Below are 19279 nucleotides of genomic sequence, written 5' to 3'. Positions count from 1 at the left end.
CTTCCCCAGCTGCAGGCTGGAGCCTCTGGTATAAATCCCCCTCGGGATTTTCCTGGATTACAGGGTACAAGATGGATCTCTCTGCTGAGCTGCAGCAGCCGCTCAACTGCCCATTGCATCTTCCCTTCCCTGCCAGGCCCAACACGTGTGAGTCCCAAGATCCAGGTGCAGAGGGGATTTTGCCTATTCACATATTCTGCTCTATTCCCACTTCACAAAGAATGAGCTGAAGGAGGAAAAATATGGTTATGTTCCTTATGGTGAAACATTCCAGATGGGATTGCGTTCAGGGGAAATCAATTCCGAGACCTAACAACCAGAACACAGCGTCCCATTAGTGGGTCTCTTTAGTTAAAGTTTGTTGGCTTTTACAGTGCTTTTCCCAGGGAAGGGGCAGTGAAGGGGGATGCTTTGTGCTCGCTGCATCCTCATTCAACAGCAGGTCTGTGGCCAGCGTGAGAAAAACAGGGATTGTGGAGAGCTTGAGGCTTGGGCTGAATCCCATGCACTGAAGTCACCGTTAGGGACTGGATCTCAGTGTAAAGCCTGTCTCCTAATCAGCTCGTTGCTATGGAGGCACTGCTGGCTCCTGCTTCCAGCTGGGAAAGACAGGTTTCCTCACGGGCTGGACCAGAGGTTAAGATGGTCCCTGGCTGGCTTATCAATAGAAAGGTTGGATAGACTTTGGCTTTGCAAAGGTTGCGCCTGCTTACAAACAACACAGAGCTGCTCCAGCACTGCCCTACAGTGAGGGAGAGGCAAACCAGTAGTCCCTTTCAGAGCTAAGCAAGCACATTTCACTAACCAAAGCAGATATTTAAGGCATCCACAGTCATTTACAGGCAAACCCCTCCTGCTAATCAGAATGACCGCTCTGGAAACTCATAGGATGCTTGGCTGATGCCTGATGCATCCCCGAAGCAGGCTGTATCCCTGAAATCCGGCCCCGCAGGCAGGCAGGAATCTGGCATAGGAACATGAGCACTGCAGAGCTTTGCAGGCTGCAAACTACTGTCAGGAGTGGGGAACCTGACTCCTGAAAAATTTAAGTGCAGATGCATTTGGACTCCGTGCTGATTAGCGTCAGGTCCAACAGACACTCAGGGATCCGCTGGCAGAGGCTGCAGTGATTTGAGGCTGGGATGAAACGGGGTTTGCAAATAGCAGGTCTGGCTCTCGAGTTGCCTAACCCCCTCTTCCTCAGGAAAGAAAGGCTTTTGCAGACAAGAGGAGATGCAGAGACCAAACTTTGATGTGAAGAGAAACCAATGGGTGAATGTGGAGATGTGCTTGACTTCTTGTCTTTTCCCAGGCACACAGCATGGTCTATGGGCTTCATTTCCTGGTTTTCACTCTCTCCTGGGACTGGGTTTAGCTGCCTGGATTTGCTGGTTATTCATACAGCTGCTGTGAAAGCTTCCTCTGTTTGCAGTCTTCGTAAGCAGAGCTTGGCTGGGGTGGGAGACAGCAGGACTGGTGATGGGAGATGTGAGCGCCATGGGGCTGTGCTGAGGGTGAATTGCTGCAATGAAGATGTTTTTCCTCCTTCCATGCAGCAGGTGCCCCTCTTTATGGATTTTTACCCTAATTTCAGTGCCACTGTGCTCCCTAATCATGGAGAAACACGTTTCATATGATCTGAATTGCTTTGGGGTTGCAGCCCAGGTCAGTGTCAGTGTCTCAGGAGTTGGGCTGCTTGCACTCAGGCTTCAATGCAGAGTCTCTTTACTAACCTGTGGACCACGGAAAGTCCTGAAATCAAAGCAGTAGTCTGATTTGATAGGGGAAACCTTCCCAGGGGTCTGATCTGTCTTATTGAAATAGGGCAGCAGCTCTGGTTTGGAGGCAGCAAAAGCTGCAGGGCCAGGGCAAGCCTCACCCAAGGGGAAACTCCTGATTTCCTCTACCTGGGATGAGCAGTGAAGGAAATGGCTGGGAAGGTAAGAAGGAAAAGGTGCTATGGGTGTATGTGGGAGCAGCTCTGCCCCATGCACTGAGGGTTTGCCCCTTCTGCCTGACAACCTGCATCCCCTCCCCAACCATGGGGTGCATGCTGCATGGGGATGGGGTACAAAATGAAAAGAGTCCTGCTATTGGCAGTGTTTTCCCCTCTTTCTCCTTCCCTGGAAAGAGGGGAGATGGAGGGAAGGGGGAACAGAAGTGGCTTGGAGGGGTAAGAAAGGGGTGCTTGTGAGAGCACAGAGGGAGTCTCTTTGGTATGGACGGGGCATGGGAGAGGGGATCTGGGCAATGCAGGATGGATCTTGCTTTTGCTTGAAGGGGCTTTGGAGGCTGAAGGAGTTCCTGGGGCTGGCAGGGAAGACTCTCACTCTAGAGATGTTCTATGCCCAGCTACAGTACTGCAGGCTTTGGGGTGTCCTGCACACAGGGGTGAAAGGAAAGGTGGATGCCTGACGTGGGAAGGCCTAAAATCTGCTTTATCACCCTTTTTAAGTCCTGTACTGGTTGCATGGCTCCTGTCTGGGCTCAGGGTTAGACCAGGGTTTGGATACTGAACAATACCCTTCCCCTGCACTGGTTTTGTGGAAGGGGATAGAAGAGAGAGAAAAAGAAGGACAGAAAGAACTGAAACAACAGGGGCTGGCAGAAGGAAGAGAGGAAGCAGAGCCCAGCAGCTTCCCTCCTACCCTATCCAGGTTCATCCTGGCTCCATTGGATGGAGAAGGTGGAATCTCCCTAAAAAAGAGATAAATGGTGTTTGCTTTGGGGAGGTGGTTTGAAATCATTGCGGATGCTCTGCTTAGCAGAGTGGTACTGCATGGCATAGGGCACTGGGAAAGCAGAGTTACAGCTATGTTGTGCATCACTGTTAGTCCCTCCTGGAAATGGGAACAACCTCAAACCTGAGATGGGGATGTGAGGCTGCATCTTCTGCCATTGAGATGTGCTGGGCTGGGGATGCTGTTTGGATTCTCAGCCTCGCAAAGGGTTAAAAAAAAAACCACCGAAACAAACCACAAGAGAAAAAAAAAAAAGACCAAATCCCAAATTTCTTCTCTTTCTCTCTCTCCTCCTTCCCTTCCCTTTTGTTTTTCCAGGTGCTGCTTATGGCCACAGGAGGGAGCTCAAATCCAGACATGGGAGTATTGGCTTGATTTCAGATCCAGAGCCTCTTAAACTCTCGCTTTTCCTCTAAGCTGGTCCCTGTTATGTCCAGGATCTGGCGCCTGCTTGACATTTACTTTGAGTTCCAGAGGACCAGAGACCTAGGATGAGGAGCATTGGATCTGCCCTGAACCTGCTTTTGGTATCGCCACTCTACTTTGTGTGGACCGTGGTCGCTCTGGACCTGGCACAAACTCCCTGCACCACTTTGGTCCAAGGGAAATTCTTTGGGTATTTCTCCTCCTTTGCCGTCTTCCCGTTGAACTCCTCTCTCTGCTCTTGGATTATCCAGAACCCTGACCCTCGGAGGTACACTTTGTACATGAAGATCCTAAAACCCGCCGGCATATGTGACCACCAGCACATCCGCACCTACCAGTTCGACTCCTTCCTGGAGTCCACCCGCACCTACCTGGGCATGGAGAGCTTTGACGATGTGTTGAAGCTCTGCGATGGGTCCACCCGCTTTGCCTTCCTCCAGTCCAACAAGCAGTTCCTCCAGATGAAGCAGACAGCACCACCGGGCGTGGAGACCTGGCCCATGAGGTGGAAGCCCACAAAGGCTCAGGAGAGGGACTTCTCAGTGGAGTACCTCGTGGTGGGCAACAGGAACCCTAGCAAAGCCGCTTGCCAGATGCTCTGCAAGTGGCTGGATGCGTGCTTGGCCATCAGCAGCAGCTCCCATCCGTGCGGCATTATGCAGACCCCATGCTCTTGCTCAGGAGGGGAGGTCCTGGATCAGGCCAGCGAGATCATTGGCATCACGAGGAAGAAGGAAGATTGTTATAAGGATGGGATTTACTTGGAGAACTGCATGAGCAGCCCTAAAGACAGCAGCGGAGCAGAGTTTTTGGGTGAGTGGAGGGTGATAAGGGGAGTTTGGGAAGGAGTGAGGGCTGGTCGGGTTCTCCTCTCCTGGGTATCACACTGTCCCCATCACCTCTGTGTCTGACTATGTGGATGACTGGTATGAAAACCTTATTTCCTCGTTGATAGGCAGGTCTGGTCACCTTTGGTGGCTCTTCATGAGCCTTTACATGGAATTGCAAAGCAGGTTCCCCCTAAATACACCCTAAATAGTTTCATTCATTCATTGTGCCTTGCTTGTACTTCTGCTGCCTCAGAGATGCTGAGGGGAGATTCTTACCTGAGGGTGAGCAGTCTTCCAAAGTAATCACAGATGTCCTAGAAAAGGCAGGATCCAAGCTACCTCCTGGGGCAGGCTGCACTCAGCAGCCTTATCAACCATTTTAATTCATGGGGAAAAGTTGATTCCTGGGTCTGGATTGAGGGAACAGCAACAGAAGGAATACTCAGCTTGTTCCTAGCCTTATTTTCCTTCTGGAGGCTTTCAGACAGAGTATTTGCCATGCTGCTTCTATGGGGTTATTTGGGGCTCATTCCTCAGATGTTTCCATCAATGTTTTAATGGTGATCTTGAGTACGGTATAGGCTAGAAACGAATTAGGGAGGTGGAAGAGGGATGAAAAGAAGGGCTATGAATAAGGGTGAGATGCTCTTGAGGTCTGATCTGGGCACTGTTTTGAGGAGGAAATGGTCATTCCAGAGATCCAACATGGTCTTCATCGGTGCTACAGTGTGATGTAAAGCAGAAAGGAATCGGGTGGTCCAAAAGTGAACCCTTTATAACAGTGAAGTGTCAGATCCGCTCTGATGTGTTTATTCTCAGCTCTCATCCCACCTGCCAGCATGTAGGTTATGTAAAGCGGAGGTGTGATGCTAAATAGGAATCTGGGAGGCAGGGAAGGGAGCCTCCAGTTTGACAGGGTTCAGGATCACACCTAACCCTCACCCCAGGGTCTCATCATCTTCATGTGCTGGACCAACATGTCCTCTGCCACCAGGAGAAAGTTGGTATCCATCTGGGTCTGGACTCTGGGGCTCCTGCATGGCTTTTACAGCCACCCCCAGCAAGGGGGGAATTGCTGAAGGCAAGAGAAGAAGGCTATATTTGCTTGCAGTGGAAAGAAGGTTACCAGGCACAGCTCCAAGCTGTGCAGCATGGTTTTCTTACAGACCGCAGCCTGGCATTAGCAGAGAGATTAATCTATGATCAGGTACTAGTGCTTTCCTCAGTGTGTTTGGGGGGGAGATTTTGCTTCTCACTGATCTGTGAATCAATACATGAAGGCACAGAGAGCCGAGCCATAAATCCTGCATATTCCCTCTCCACATTCCGGATTCCTTTTGCAATGCCCTTTACTCGTGTGTGAACAGCTTGTGAGGAGCACGGTGCTGCCTCCTCGCAATGATGCGAGCTTCGTGAAGTCATTTGGCTTGGGTTGGCTCATTGGGTGATTTCTTCAACGTGACCTTTCCCATCACAACCAAAGGTGAAATTTGAAATGAGATTTTGGGCAAATCCTGAAGCATTCGAGCTTAATATTGGCTTTTGTAAAGATCTTTTCTCATCCAACTCAAGTGCTTGCATGTTCCCAGAACACAAATATGAAAGAGGCTCAGTGGTGGCTGAGTCAAAATCCTTTTTGGGTCTCAAATATTTGTAGATTTTTTTGCTGGCTGCTCACATCTGCTCCATATTGAAGATACAGAATTATCAGCCTCACTGGTGGGATGCCATCCACATAGAAACGATGCTTGCAGAGTGCCCAGCCTCTCCATGTGCTGCTCTGTCTGTCACTGTGTCTGTTTTGATTCTTGCAAAGGCTTCATCAGGAAGATGGAGGCGAGATCCAATTTGGACAGAGAGCCAGCAATCCCGTAACAGCATTTTGTGGGTGGAATATTTTGATAGGGTTCCCAATTTCCAAGTGCTGATGCTGGTTGTTGCTGTCATTGTTGTCTTGATTGTATTTGTAGCATGTTTTTTTCTCCCCTGAAAGCTTTTTTTTTCTCCCCTTGCTTCTCTCTGAGTCATTTGTTGTTTCTGGGCCTTTCTTGACACTTCCATCTTCGAACAAATGTATATGTGTGTGTTATGCTAATCCAGCCTGATGAGTTTAAAGCACGTAAGGAGCTGCCAGATACCAAGACACCATCCTGAAATGTGGCGCCTGACTTTTCCTGATGTCTCTTTCCTATATCTCGGATATTTCTGTATCATATAGATGGGTGAAAATCTACAGATCTACCTTGGAAGCAGCTGCGCTTTGGCTCACAGTCTGTGGGTGAGATCCCTTTGAGAAGGTTAAATCCCCATCCTTGCGCGCTGGTGTACCAAAGGGTGGAGAATGCATGTGTCTGGCTGTGTGCTAGAGTAGGTGGTGTCTGAAGGCACTCCAGAGCAGGCTGAGAATAGATCTATTGGGCTGGACATTGGCTTTGGTGGCTGAAGAGCAGAGATGGAAGATGAACTGCTACCAACCAAGACCGTATCTTGGTCGTGGCTGGAAGTAGGAGCATGACCCTTAGCTCTAGAGCTCCTGGTACTCTCAAGAAACAGCCTGATTTCATGCATAACCAATAAGTTTAGACTTGGTTCAGGTAAACAAGGGATGTTTGTGGTCATTTACGAGTGACTTCACAAAGTAACTCCGCTGAAGTGACCCTGCCTTGTCTGCAGCATCTGTTTTTCAATGTCTGGAGGTAGGAGAGACCACTCCAAACTGCTTCCTGGTTTAGTGAGACACCCTTTTTGCACTTGCTGTCCCACGCAGACGTTGTAGAGGTTACATAGGACGGTGGTGGGAAGAATCTGTCAGGGTGCAGAGGCGGCAGGAGATATTTCTGTGTCTTGCTGCACATGGAGCTTGTCCTGGTGATCAGCAAGACGTGCTTGGAAACGTATTGGCAGCAGCAGCCATATCTCCCTATATCTCCCTTCCTTGCTGTAGCTTCCAACAAGTGCTACTCCAGGAAGGCTTGAGCAGGGAATCTTTTTTCTAGGAGGAGACAATTCAACAGGGGAACTATTTTTCACCAGCATGAGTTGTCCCTTGGATGACTCAGGCAACATAGGAAGAAGGCAGAGACTGGTTGTAGATTCCGATGTTTAAAGGTGAACTCTCTCATGCGAATGCAAGTTGGCATCCCTGGAATAGACCCCCACACTGGTTTGTGGTAGGAGATCAGTGGGTTGAAACAGGAAAGCTTCCTGAAACATGGAGATTCCATGGGCTGAAAATCCTGGTGACCCTCCAAAATGTGAGCTGGCTTCACTGTAATCAGAGCTGGAGCCTTGCTGATGTGACACTGTAATGAGAGAAGGTTAAATGTCTGCTTAAGTGCTGTGCTGAGTTACGCACTTGATGAATGTCTAATTAGTCTTGTCTCCATGTAATCTGTTCCTGGAAGGCCATTGAAGTGCTGCCACGTGTTGGTGGCCCAAAGAAATAACTGGCTTTTTCTGGTCCTTCTGTTCTTTATGACCCCATCCTGGAAGGATCCAACATGCTGACTGTAAAACAGGGTTAAATGTGTGCCCCTGGAATATATTTGCTCCTTGGTAATGTAGATGCCTTCAGAGCTGGAGGGATCCTTGTGTCAAACGAATCCGGTTTCCTGTCTTGGACAGAGAATTTACTGAATTCATTCCAGCAAAGAACTTGAAACTGGGATTTAAATGGAATTTCTTAGTTCTCAACTAAAGCCTGAATCAAGATATTGCTGGTGTGAAGTGCCAGGGATTTTCCTGCCTCTTCTGCTAAACTTTTCCATTCATTTGCTGTCCTCATTGCTCTGAGCAAATACAGACCTTCCTTCCTCATACATGCTCATCACTTCACTTCTATTTTGTTAGTGGTGTTTCACCTTTCAGCCCTTAGATGTTTTTCTACCTCTGTATGCTAGATTAAGAGGTCATATAGCACCCGTTCTCTCCTGTTTGAAGAAGCATTTATAGACACATGAGCAAGTTGCTGCTTAACCTCTGCTGCATTAAGTAGTCTGAACTCCACAAATGCCTCCCTGCAGGACCCGTCCTCCAAAACTCAGTTGTTGTTGGGAAACTTTGCCTCGTGCTTGGCCTGTTCTGCAGCTCAGAACATGATGTCTCCTCAGCAGGGCTGAGCTTCTGCGTGGCCCTATGGCTGAGCGACTTCTGAAGAGGGTCTGTGGTGTGGAAGAGCAGTCAGAGACGTAGGGATAAATGAATGAATTGCCATCCTCCCTGCTGCAGCAATCAAGTTCTGTGGCACAGCGCTCCTCCCCTTGACCCTTCCCCAAGGGCAAGAATAACATGATAAGTGATTTCCTATGTTTCTGGTGAGTTTAGTGACCATCAAAGCTCAGAGACTGATAGAGAGTTGTTAGTAATTGCCCAGGATCAGGCTCTCAAACCTCTCTTTGACATCTTCAGATCGTTCTTAGCCTTCAGCTCCTTCTTACAACACAGTGTACAACACTTTACTCTTCCAACTAGAGTCCCCCCAGGCCCAAACAACAGCTGAGCTTGCAGAGGAAGGTGTTTGGCTTTAGATTTGCCTCCGTTTTGGGTTTGCCAGCCAAATGGCCAAGGGATTTGGATGGATGAGCTTTCATTGCCTCTCCTCCTCCTGGCAGGGACTTGCTGAGTGTGCTCGGGGAAGGTGTGCTCCTTTCCAGCTCCTCGCTTCTCCATCTGTGTTTGCCCTTGCTGTCTAGTCCGTGCATCCCTGAGTGCAGAGCTTGGATACAGTGCAAAATCACCAGAGAAACATGGGACAAGGAAGGGCTGGGTTTTGTTCATGAGTTAAGTTTCCCTCTTCTAAACCCAAAAAACATTGTGGATTTTGTCTGAATCTCCCCAGCCTAAGCCCACAGCTCATCAACTGTAAGCAGGAGCTGATACCAGTTCACAGCTCCTAGAGGAGGAGGTTGAACAGAGCCTGGCACTTTGCAAGCAGATCACCTTGTCTCCTGCAGTGAATCCCCGCTGGACCTATATGAGGGTGTCTCTCTTGCATACAGTCAGTGGGGTGTCCTATGGATAGGACAAGTGTGGGATACTCCTTCCTGGGTGCTGAGAAGGGAAGATTCTGACTCAGTTTAAACAGTCAGATCTCTGTGATGTGTACAAGCCCTGCCTGCCCAGCAGTTTTCCTCTGAATTTACTAAACACCTTGTTTGGAATAGAATGGAATGGAATGGAATGGAATAGAATAGAATGGAATGGAATAGAATAGAATGGAATAGAATAGAATAGACTGTTCTCAGTTCGAAGGGGCCTACAGTGATCTCCTAGTCCAACTGCTTAACCAGTTCAGGGCTGACCAAGAGTTAAAGCATCTTGTTAAGGACATTGTCCAAATGCTTCTTAAACACTGTCAGGCTTAAGCCAGCAACCACCCCCTTAGGAAGCCTGTTCCAGTGTTTGGTTACCCTCTTAGCAAAGAAATGCTTCTTAATGTCCAGTCTACACCTCCTTGGTGCAGCTTTGAACCATTCATACCCATCCTGTCACTGGATCTCAGGGAGAACTGGGCATGAGTTAAGAGTACTGCGGTCCTCCCAGAGGCAGAGCAGAGATTTCCTGTGTCTGTGCTGTTTGAGAGCTAATTTCACTCATGCATGTGTCTGCATGGAGATGTCCTATTTGGAAGATGGGGGGGGGGGGAGGAAAATGAGTAAAGTAAAGTTCCATTGTGAACCCAACAGCTTGTGAACATGATCACAATGCAGAAACATCAGCAATTATCATCTGAATGCGCTATTGTGGTAACAGGGAGACTAAAGGTGGAATTAATATCCAGTTGCTGAGGGAATTTCACAGGCAACTACTGCTATTACTGCTATGAGGGGGCTTTCACCAGTGGCAGCCTAGTGAAAGGCTCAGCTTTTCAGTTATGCTTTTTGATATGATTCGATTCGCCGTTGTTTAACATCCTCTCGTATTCAGGACCCATAGCAAAATGGTTTGTATGGGAATGCAAGAGTTTTGTATGGGAATACAGGGTGAAATTTAGATTCAGGGAAACACAGACACCAGATTCCAAATAGGCACATCTGCAACGTAGTTGTACAGCTTTAAGTGCTGAATGTGAGAATGAGGATGGTAGTTCCAGAAGGGAGGGTGGACAGAGACAATCCTGGCCCTTTCACCACCCTGAAAACTTGATGTATTTAGGCAATGGAGCAGGCTAAAATGGGAAACATTGGCTTTCCAATGGGATTAGATCCATGGAGGTTTTCATGTGTCTGAGTTGCCTTTGAGGTGTGTGACATCCATGGGTTTCCTTGGTGGATCCTGTCTGTCATGGACGATACAGCTATGGGGTTTCTCTCAGATTTCCTTGTAAAGAAGTTTTCCCTTTTTCAGTGCTGGTTATCTCTTATCCAGATACAGCTCCAAAGGATTTTGGGTGAAGCCAGGACTTAGCAAAGATGGTGCTTAACCCACCTGCCTTAGGGATCGATCAGACAACAGATCCAAGAGGAGAGAAGGGCTCTGACTTTGCCTAATAGGACAAGAACAGAGGCTTAGCAGGGTTGAGAGCTTATCCATGAATACCCTTAAGTGTGAACATGGGTTCTCTAAGCAATCTCTTTCCATGCTGGGCAGAGAATCACTATAACCTCTGCAACTCATCTCTTCTCCCTTTCTTTCCTTTCCCCATTCTGATAATCAGTGGCATTTTACACCTCTATAGGTGCTGATTCTGTCTCCTGTGAGCCCATCTTCCCCCAGGACAGTACTGAAGCAGCTTGGGCTAAATAGGTTGGAAAACTGGTTTGGGATTCTCAGCAGGTATTGTCTAATGTGGCACTTGAACCTGGGGAGGATTCAGCAACTCTGTGTCCTTGGAGTGGCTGTGTCAATGTCACCTCCAGTCCTTGAATCTCCATATAGCACACTCTCTTCTTGCTCTCACTGCAGACAGCAATTTGATACTGATATTCTACACTTCAGCCTTCCATCAGGATGAAACAACCAGGCTAGGCAAGGACGTCCTTTAGAGCATCATCAGAATTGCAGATCTGTTGTGTTTAAATAGATTCCTTTTTGTTCCCTGGCTGGAGTTTTGATAGAGCAGTAATTGCCACACACCTCATTAAGCTGAATGCTCTCAATAGGTCTTGAGTGGTCTGTGCCATTAAACAGTTACTGGCTTGGGATATTCCTAGTGTTTAGAAGCAGTAGGGAAGGGACAGGGAAGCCTCCAGTGGAAACTGGGCTGCCCTGGCAGGGCAGTTGGGTTTTCCCATCGTTTTGGGGGTAGTTTGAGCTGTTTTCTCCCTGCTTTCATCCACATGAACACCAGCAGCAATGGGGAACAGGCACTGAGCAGCTGGTGTTGATTGCTGTAACTGCTGTAGCAGTTTATGTGCACAGAGATGATACAGCAACGGATATGGGCCTGCAAGAAGCATGGTAGGGTCCTAAAGCACAGGGATGAAGTTACTATCAAATAGTATATTTGATAATATTATCAAATAAAAGGGAGTTGCATCCCTCCCTATGTCCTCTTTCTGGGGGCAGAGGTTTGGGTATCTTCGTGCTGAAGGTGCCCAAACCAAAGACAGACTGAAGTTTAGTGTATGGTGTTGAAAGCAGAAGAAACAGCTTAGAGTATGGGTGCTTTCCCTACTTGGTTTTATTGGTCCTGCTTCTGAATCCGAAGTGAAGGACCAAGATGCAGGTTATTGGCCTTTTAGCTCTTGTTGAGACCCTGGGACTGATGCAGAAGCATCTTTGACATCAATCTGTCCCTAGGCAGAGTTGCTGTTTCAAGAGCTACTAGAGGCTAGGATAGGACATGGTCTACGATGACTTCATCATGTGTCCCTGTGTCTCCTGTCCCCTGGATTATACCCAACCACGTAAAAGGCATTATTCAGTGATGTGTGTGCACTTCATATCCAGGCCTATGTGCTGTCTCATATGTGTCCCCTTCCCATAACTTGATTCTATTAACCATTTTCACCTATACTTGTTGTCTGACCCAGACTATGAACAGAATCCCATTTCTACTAGTTCTGTGGTCAGAAGTAGAAGTGTGGAAGAAAGGCATTGCAGGATATGTGCCACATGGAAGACTGCAGTGCAGGTTCAGGATGGCCATCAGAGACCTCTGTATGGGACCAGCCTAGAGCCCAAATGGGAAAGGAAGTAGCTCTGTTGTTGTTCAGAATGCTTCTTGGCTTTAAAGGTAGTGCCCATATAGGGCAACCAAGCTAAAAGACAAGGATGTTGTGCATGTGTACCTACCTTCAGGCAAAATGGTCCTGAAGAGGAAAAGATGCAGGGATCAGGTCAGTCCCTGGGTAACTATAGAGACTGCTAAAAGTGGCATGCTGTCATTTCTGCTATTCAAAATAGGGCTTTGTGAATAGTGGAAAGGATGAAGCCTGATTTCCTACTATGTGAAGCCCTGTATTCCCCTACTGTGACAATCACAGCTTCTTCCATTGCTGCTGATACACAAACCATTGATGACCCTCGTCTTCCACCAATGCCCATGGGCTTGTCCTGCTAGCAGCACCCTTGTAGGTCCCCTAGTCACGTTCTGAACAAGAGGTAACACATCTGGAGCATTGCTGGCCTGGATGGTGTGTGAAATAAACCAGGTAATTGCTGTAATAGCTGTGTTTTTGGTGAGTGGAATCACTTAGGCTGACCTCTCTGCATGTACAAACCAGGATGCAAATGGAGACACCTGAATGAGTCTGTATGTGCTGCACAGGGCTTGTGCATAGGTACCCACATCTGAGCTTGGTGACATGGCCTCTTGCCCATGGCAGGGGGTTGGAACTGGGTGATCTTAAGGTCCTTTCCAACCCAAAGCATTCTATGATTCTATGGGATCAAGGAGGCAGAAGTGCGTTGCTCTTTCTCTGTGATTTTGCTTGGGTTACGTTCATTTAATTTTACCTTCATGCTGAAAGGTAAGCTCTCTGCTATGGGCACAGTCTAGGGTGAGGTATCCCTGCCCATGGCAGGGGGCTTGGAACTTGATGATCTTAAGGTCCTTTCCAGCCCAAACTATTCTATGATTCAGCAATTAAATAATTGAATGCTCCTCTGGCAAAATGAACTATCTCCTGCCTTTCTTGTGTTTTACCTCTTCCTCCCCCTCCTCTTCCCCCCCCCCCCCCTTTGTTTTCCCCTCTTCTTTCTTCTTCCCTCTGGTGAGATAAGGCTGCAATTCATGAAAGCCATTTTAAATATTCATGTTTTAATTAATGGACTTTATTGCATGGACTCTAAATAAGATAATAAAAAGTCTGCCCGAGGCACAACACATTTTTTTTGTGTTGTTTGTTCTTGAAAGGGGACTAAGAAGTAAAAAGCTTAATATGTTTCCTCAACAGACATTTGAAAGATACACAGAAATCACAGCCACGGGTCATTTAGCCAGTGGGTTCTTCGTAATCCACGTGCTGCTGAGTATCATTTTGCAATGTGCCATAAAATCATAGAATGGTTTGGGTTGGAAAGGGCCTTAAGATCATCCAGTTCCAACCCCCTGCCATGGGCAGGGACACCTCACACTAGACCATGGCTCCCAAGGCTCTGTCCAACCTGGCCTTGAACATTGCCAGGGATGGAGCATTTACCACTTCTCTGGGTAACCTGTTCCAGTTTGGAGCATGGTGTAAATCCACGTGTCTCTTGCAGGGACTGAGTCCTCTGGATGAACACCAGGCTCTGTAATGGGGAGAGGAAGACAGTGATTTGGATCTAAAGGATGCATGAATAGAGATAGAAGCTGGGCTGTATTTGGGGCTGAATGCATCCTTTTGAATCCTGGAAACTGAATGTGTTTGGTTTAGTTTGGATGGTGTTTTTGACAAAAGAAAATAGAAGGAAGTCTTGGACCAGTTCTCTTCCCCAATATTTCTGGGTTGAAAAGACCAAATATTGACTGTATATTTCTGAAATGGATTTTGCTTTTACTGAAGACAAACAAGTCAATCGAATGCTTGAATCTGTGAAACATCTGGTATTGCCAGTTATGTATTTTTGCCAAAGAGAGAAGAAAGATAATGTTAGCTGAAACTTTCATTCTATGTGGGTGTTTTCTTATGGTGCAGCATGCTGAAATTCATTTTATATTCTGAGCATGTCATCTGTGCTGTGTGACATGGCCCTCTGCAGCCAGTTGAGCTGCGGTCTTGTGCTTGGAGGTGGTCTTAAGGATGCTGAACCAGAACCTCATAGGGAGGCCTATGCTCTGTTCCTGCATCTTCTCATGACCTTGAAGAAGTCATTTGTGCACATGGTGCACTTAATCTTGTTTTTATCCTCCTTTTCTTTCTTTCTTCTGACTCAGAACTTGAAAGCAATTGGCACTTTCTTAGAAAACAGATGTACACTGCCTAGCACCAGAACTCCCTCAGCTGTGATGATAGCTCTTAGTAAAACTAGATATAAATAACCAGAATGGTTAATAAATACTCCAGTGGTCGCTATGGTTAAAGTTGGGCTGTGGAGTTACTTTTCTTTTAGGAGTAGGATCTGCTCTTACAGGGTGACACCTTTGCACTGAGGCAGCTAAAAAGAGAGGGATCATCCAGCATTAAAGGAGGCACGTGGGTGGTGCAGAGAAAACAGCTTTAGTCACCCAATGTAGGTTTTCAGTGCTATAGTGATAAACTCTGTGGTGCCCTGAGGATGTCTCTATCTATCACGTTGATTACTCCATTTGCTACCTGCCTACTACTGAGGCTTCTTCATCCTAAATCAGGAAAGAGGCAGAGTTCACCATTATCTGCCAAGGTGCAAAGATGGGGGCACTCTGCTGAGTCAGCTTGAAGGGCTCTGGTTTTACACCAGGATGAACCGGCACACAGGTGGACTGGTCTTAATAATAGATTGTCTGGTGGAGACATCTCCTTTCTATCTTCTGAAGGTGTTGTCACCTCTGTGATGCTCCATTTATAGAGCTGAAAATGCTGGACTGCTCTTGCTTGTTTGCTGCCCAGTAATAGCTGGTGCATCTGCTGCTTCTCTTGGTGTGAGGTACAGGGCAGCAAGTTAAGGATCCACGCTCCTCTCATGTACCAGCAGAGCTGGAGGTGGTTTAACAGTCTAAAGGCAGCCAAGCATCTGGGGAGCCCAGGAAGATGAGTGAGTCTAAAGTGAATATCCTTGTTTAATACTTTCAAAGCTTTAGTGACAGCACTAAGAGAGAAAAGGAAGCCCAGATATGGGCAGATCACATAACAACAGGAATTCATTTACCAACATATATGTCTTAGGATGTGCCACTGCATCACAGGTGTGCAAGCTCAGATTGATCAGACCCCTAACTGTTAAATATGGGACATCCACTGCAGTAAATGTTGATCTCTTTAAGCCAGGAGACCTGGCTCTCATATCCAGTTAAGTTGTCTTTCTGGCTTTGAGCAGCAAAAGATCTTGGTGTCCTGTGTGCTATTAGTGACTAACTCCAGTTGTCCTCAGTGGAGATATTCATATCTCAGCAAGACACCCTGAGTTCTATTCTTAGTCAGCAAACTGCTGCGTGAGGTGTGAGGTTGGTATGAGGGCCGGCTTTGCCCTATCCCAAAATAGACATCAGAAGGAAGGAGTCAGGACCTTTAGTAATGAGAGTGGGTAGCTGGTTTGGAGATTGAGTAATGGTTATGGGTGGCATCTCAGCTAAAGTGCAGGTTTGTCACTGGCTTTAACTGATTGTCTTTGGGATTAAATGGGGTACCAAGGATCCATGAAGTGGTCCAAATCACTGTAACCACTCAACTATCAGAAAGGAGACACAGGGTATTGTGCCTTCTGGCCACAGCCTGCCTTAAGGTCTGGTTAATCTGTCTGCAAAGCCCTACATCTTGGCTCTACCCCCCCGCATCTGAGTCACCAGCGTTCCCTTTTGTTTGCATTTAGTGTAGATCTTGTTAATTGGCTCTTTTATTTCTCTAATTAAATGTAAATGAAGAGTGCATCATTAAACAGGGGTACAGGAGCCTGCTCTGAACAAAGCAGGTTTCAGCTGGAGGCGAAAGCACAAGGAACAGGTTTTCCTCTGCTCCTTTTACTGCGGGTCTCTTCTTTCTCTGCTAGAGACGGCTTCAGTCCCAAAGGAGCTTCCCTGCTCTTTTCCTGCTGTAGGCCTCCTCCTGTGGGTGTTCGAGGGATTTCCTCCTGACAACGGGATAGGTCTGGGCCAGAAGCAGTGAGCCAAACCTGGCTCTCTTCCCTTTGCTTTGCAAGCTAGTGTGTTCCCAAGCCCTTCTGCCTGAATCCTGCAGACTGCCCTGCTTGGATGCTTGAGATGCAAGACACTCCATCATGCCCCTCCTTGGAGCTGCCAGCCCTACATTACACCATGTCAGCTGTGATGGTCTTTAGGGTGCCCCATTGTCTGGTTTTGCCCTGGCAACACCATCCTGCCCAGGATGAAGGAGGGTTCAGCGTTGCCTTGCTGGAGCCTGTCGTTGATGCCTTGTGCTTGGCAGTGCAATGACGTGGCCGGATCTGTGGGCGATGGGAACAGATGGCATATGCTCCGCTGAAAGCAAAGCGCTCCCTTCACTCCGGGTGTAAAGCAGTGTTTTCCTTCCTGCTGGTCTCAAAGCTGGCCCTGGTGCGCCACTCTTAGGACACCATAGGACATTAAAAGGGAGGTTTATCTCCTGTGAGTTGATCAGTGTGGTGTAGTTGGGGCTGCAGGGGTGTAGATGACATGGAGGGTTTACCTGGGATGGTTTTCTGGGGCTCTGGTTCTTCATGAGCATCACTGGTCTGGCCCCAAATCCACTTGGACGCCTGGCCTCTTGGTCTGTGACTATCTGGAAGATATATCTGGAAGGTCACCATCTCTTGGTAACCAGTCAATAGCTGGGATTTGGAGATTGTTTAGAGATGGAACCCTCACTTTCTATCATTGTTAGCATTATTTCTATCATTACAAGGGCTCCGAAGGATAAGTGTGGCTCCCCAAGGCATGGAGAGGCAGGTGATGCATATGACAGCGCTGTATAGGCAGCTCATGCTAGGCAGTAGATAGGTGGAAAACACAATGGTAAGGGTGTTTTTCAGTGTGTGCGTTGAGCCAGGGAGATTAAAAAGGGGCTGGGGTACCAGGCCAAAGGATCAAAGCCAGGTCTGAGGCTGCATGCTCATCTCTGGGATCACCCCATAAAGCATGGGGACAGCTGGAAGGAACTGAAGGTCTTAATGACCAGCTTAGGTCAATGTGGTTGTGGGGTCACACTGATGAAGACAGCTCTGGCCACTCAAATGCTGTATCTCAGCCTAGGACAGAGGCTGCTGTTTGGTTAAATGCAGCAAAATGAGTTTCAAAAGGAATGAGTTTGTCACATTGAATCAACACAGCAGGAAATAAAACCCGGCCCCCTGAAACAACATTGAACCTATTCACTGTCCCCTTTGGTTCTCAGCATCCTGAGAAAGCACAACCTCCTTTCTGCAAGCCTGGTCCTGTGTCACAGCTCATAAAGTTTCCTGGACCAGAGGGTGAGCTCAGGTCATGGAGAAGGGATTGGCTGGTTGGATTTCTTCTTCTCCAGGAGGTGGGGTGAACAGGAGCGTGCAGCTTGTCCTCCCATTAGCTTTCTTCTACTGCGTCCTGGCCCGAAGGGGTCATTGCCTTTGTGTTCTCATATGAACTGATGGAATAATTATCAGGGGGGATGATGAACCCAGGGAATGTCTGTGGTGCATGGTTATAGGGAGAGTTACCCCTGCTTCCAACATGGAGGGTAACAGAGGGTAAGCAGTTGACCTTATCTGCTTGGCTGTGCCATGCTCGTCTAAACAGATCCTGCTTTTACTCTGGGGGACACAGGGGACTCCATCAGGACCCATCAGAAACCTGGACAAGGGGTGATGGGTTCAAACTGAAACAAGGGAAATTCAGGTTGGAGATAAGGAAGAAGTTCTTTACTGTGAGGGTGCTGAGGCACTGGAATGGGTTGCCCAGGGAAGTTGTGAATGCTCCATCCCTGGCGGTGTTCAAGGCCAGGTTGGACAGAACCTTGGGTGACATGGTTTAGTGTGAGGTGTCCCTGCCCATGGCAGGGGGTTGGAACTGGATGATCTTAAGGTCCTTTCCAACCCAACCCATTCTATGACTCGATATTTAACATCAGCATTCCCTAAACCTGTTTTTATTAAAACAAGTAAATTGCTTTCTGACCCAAAGGAAAATTTTCCATGGAAGCATCTATTTTTTTTTGTCTTTATTTTTGAGTGAAAGAGGGAAATGTTAGAACTCAGTGTTCTGTGTGGGACATTCCCACCAGACCTATTTTGAGGGGGAGCAGGAAGACAAGAACTGGGAATGTGTGACTGCTGGAGGAGATTTTTTGTGGGCTTAGAGAAATAAAAAGGCAGGGAATTTTAGATAAAACTTTTCAAGTGCATGGAAATATCTCCCCAGGCCTAATTGGGAACTGATAGAAGGTTCAAAAGGGAATGAAAGTTCTTTGTATGAATCATATGAGACTTGGGAAAGAAGCATTTATATCCTCAGATTCTGGGAGCCCTGGGTATGGCTCAATAAGAAGCCCAGGTCATGGCACCCTCCAAGACAGTGGGGCAGCAGATCCCTTCTCTGGTCCTCTTGTCCTTTGGAGGACACTTCCACCAGCCCTGGATGGGAGCAGACATAAACTCATAGACTCACAGAATGGTTTGGGTTGGAAAGGACCTTGAGATCACCCAGTTCCAACGCCCTGCCATGGGCAGGGACATGTCTGAATAGATGGTCACTGTGAGGGAAAAAGAAGAAAATAAAACAAGGAAAGAGAAAAAGGCACCAAGAAAAAAAGAAGAAATTGCTTTTTTTCCTACTAAGATCCGTCTGAAAGTGTTCAGGAGGTTGAAATAATTCATTCAAGTGGGGAAACTGAGGCACAGAAAGGTTAGGTTTTTTGCCCAAAGAGACATGGGGCATCCATGACCAGAGGCATGAAGCACCTTTTTCCTGTTGTGGGATGGGATCCAGGCAGTGCTTGGCAGGGAATGCATGACAGGTCCCATCAACAGTGGCCTTGGTGTGGCTGCATTTGCAGGGCCCTGGCTTGAGAGCTTGGCTCCCTGCTGCTGTGTCATAGAATCACAGAATGGTTTGGGTTTGGAAAGAACCTTAGGAACATCCAGTTCCACCCTCCTGCCATGGGCAAGGACACCTCACACTAGACCATGTCGCCCAAGGCTCTGTCCAACCTGGCCTTGAACACTGCCAGGGATGGAGCATTCACAACTTCCCTGGGCAACCTGGTCAGTGCCTCACCACCCTCACAGTGAAGAACTTTTTTATCTCCAACCCAA

At 47.6% G+C, this 19279-nt stretch overlaps 1 protein-coding gene across 2 annotated transcripts in view; it reads left to right on the top strand.

The window, feature by feature from the left end:
* The window catches only part of ADGRB1 (adhesion G protein-coupled receptor B1), a 286315-nt gene that overhangs the window by 78606 nt on the left and 188430 nt on the right, over positions 1–19279 (top strand). For both annotated transcript variants that reach the window (XM_062626900.1, XM_062626901.1), the window contains exon 2: positions 3060–3980. In XM_062626900.1, coding sequence (XP_062482884.1) covers positions 3233–3980 — 748 coding nt within the window. In that variant the 5' untranslated portion in view covers positions 3060–3232. The remainder of the gene's footprint in view (positions 1–3059; positions 3981–19279) is intronic.

The sequence above is a fragment of the Pezoporus occidentalis genome, unplaced genomic scaffold (assembly GCF_034315485.1).
Source record: "Pezoporus occidentalis ecotype Australia unplaced genomic scaffold, CSIRO_AGI_Poc_V1 ctg3, whole genome shotgun sequence".
Taxonomy (NCBI): Eukaryota; Metazoa; Chordata; class Aves; order Psittaciformes; family Psittacidae; genus Pezoporus; species Pezoporus occidentalis.
This window is presented reverse-complemented; position numbering and strand designations above follow the sequence as displayed.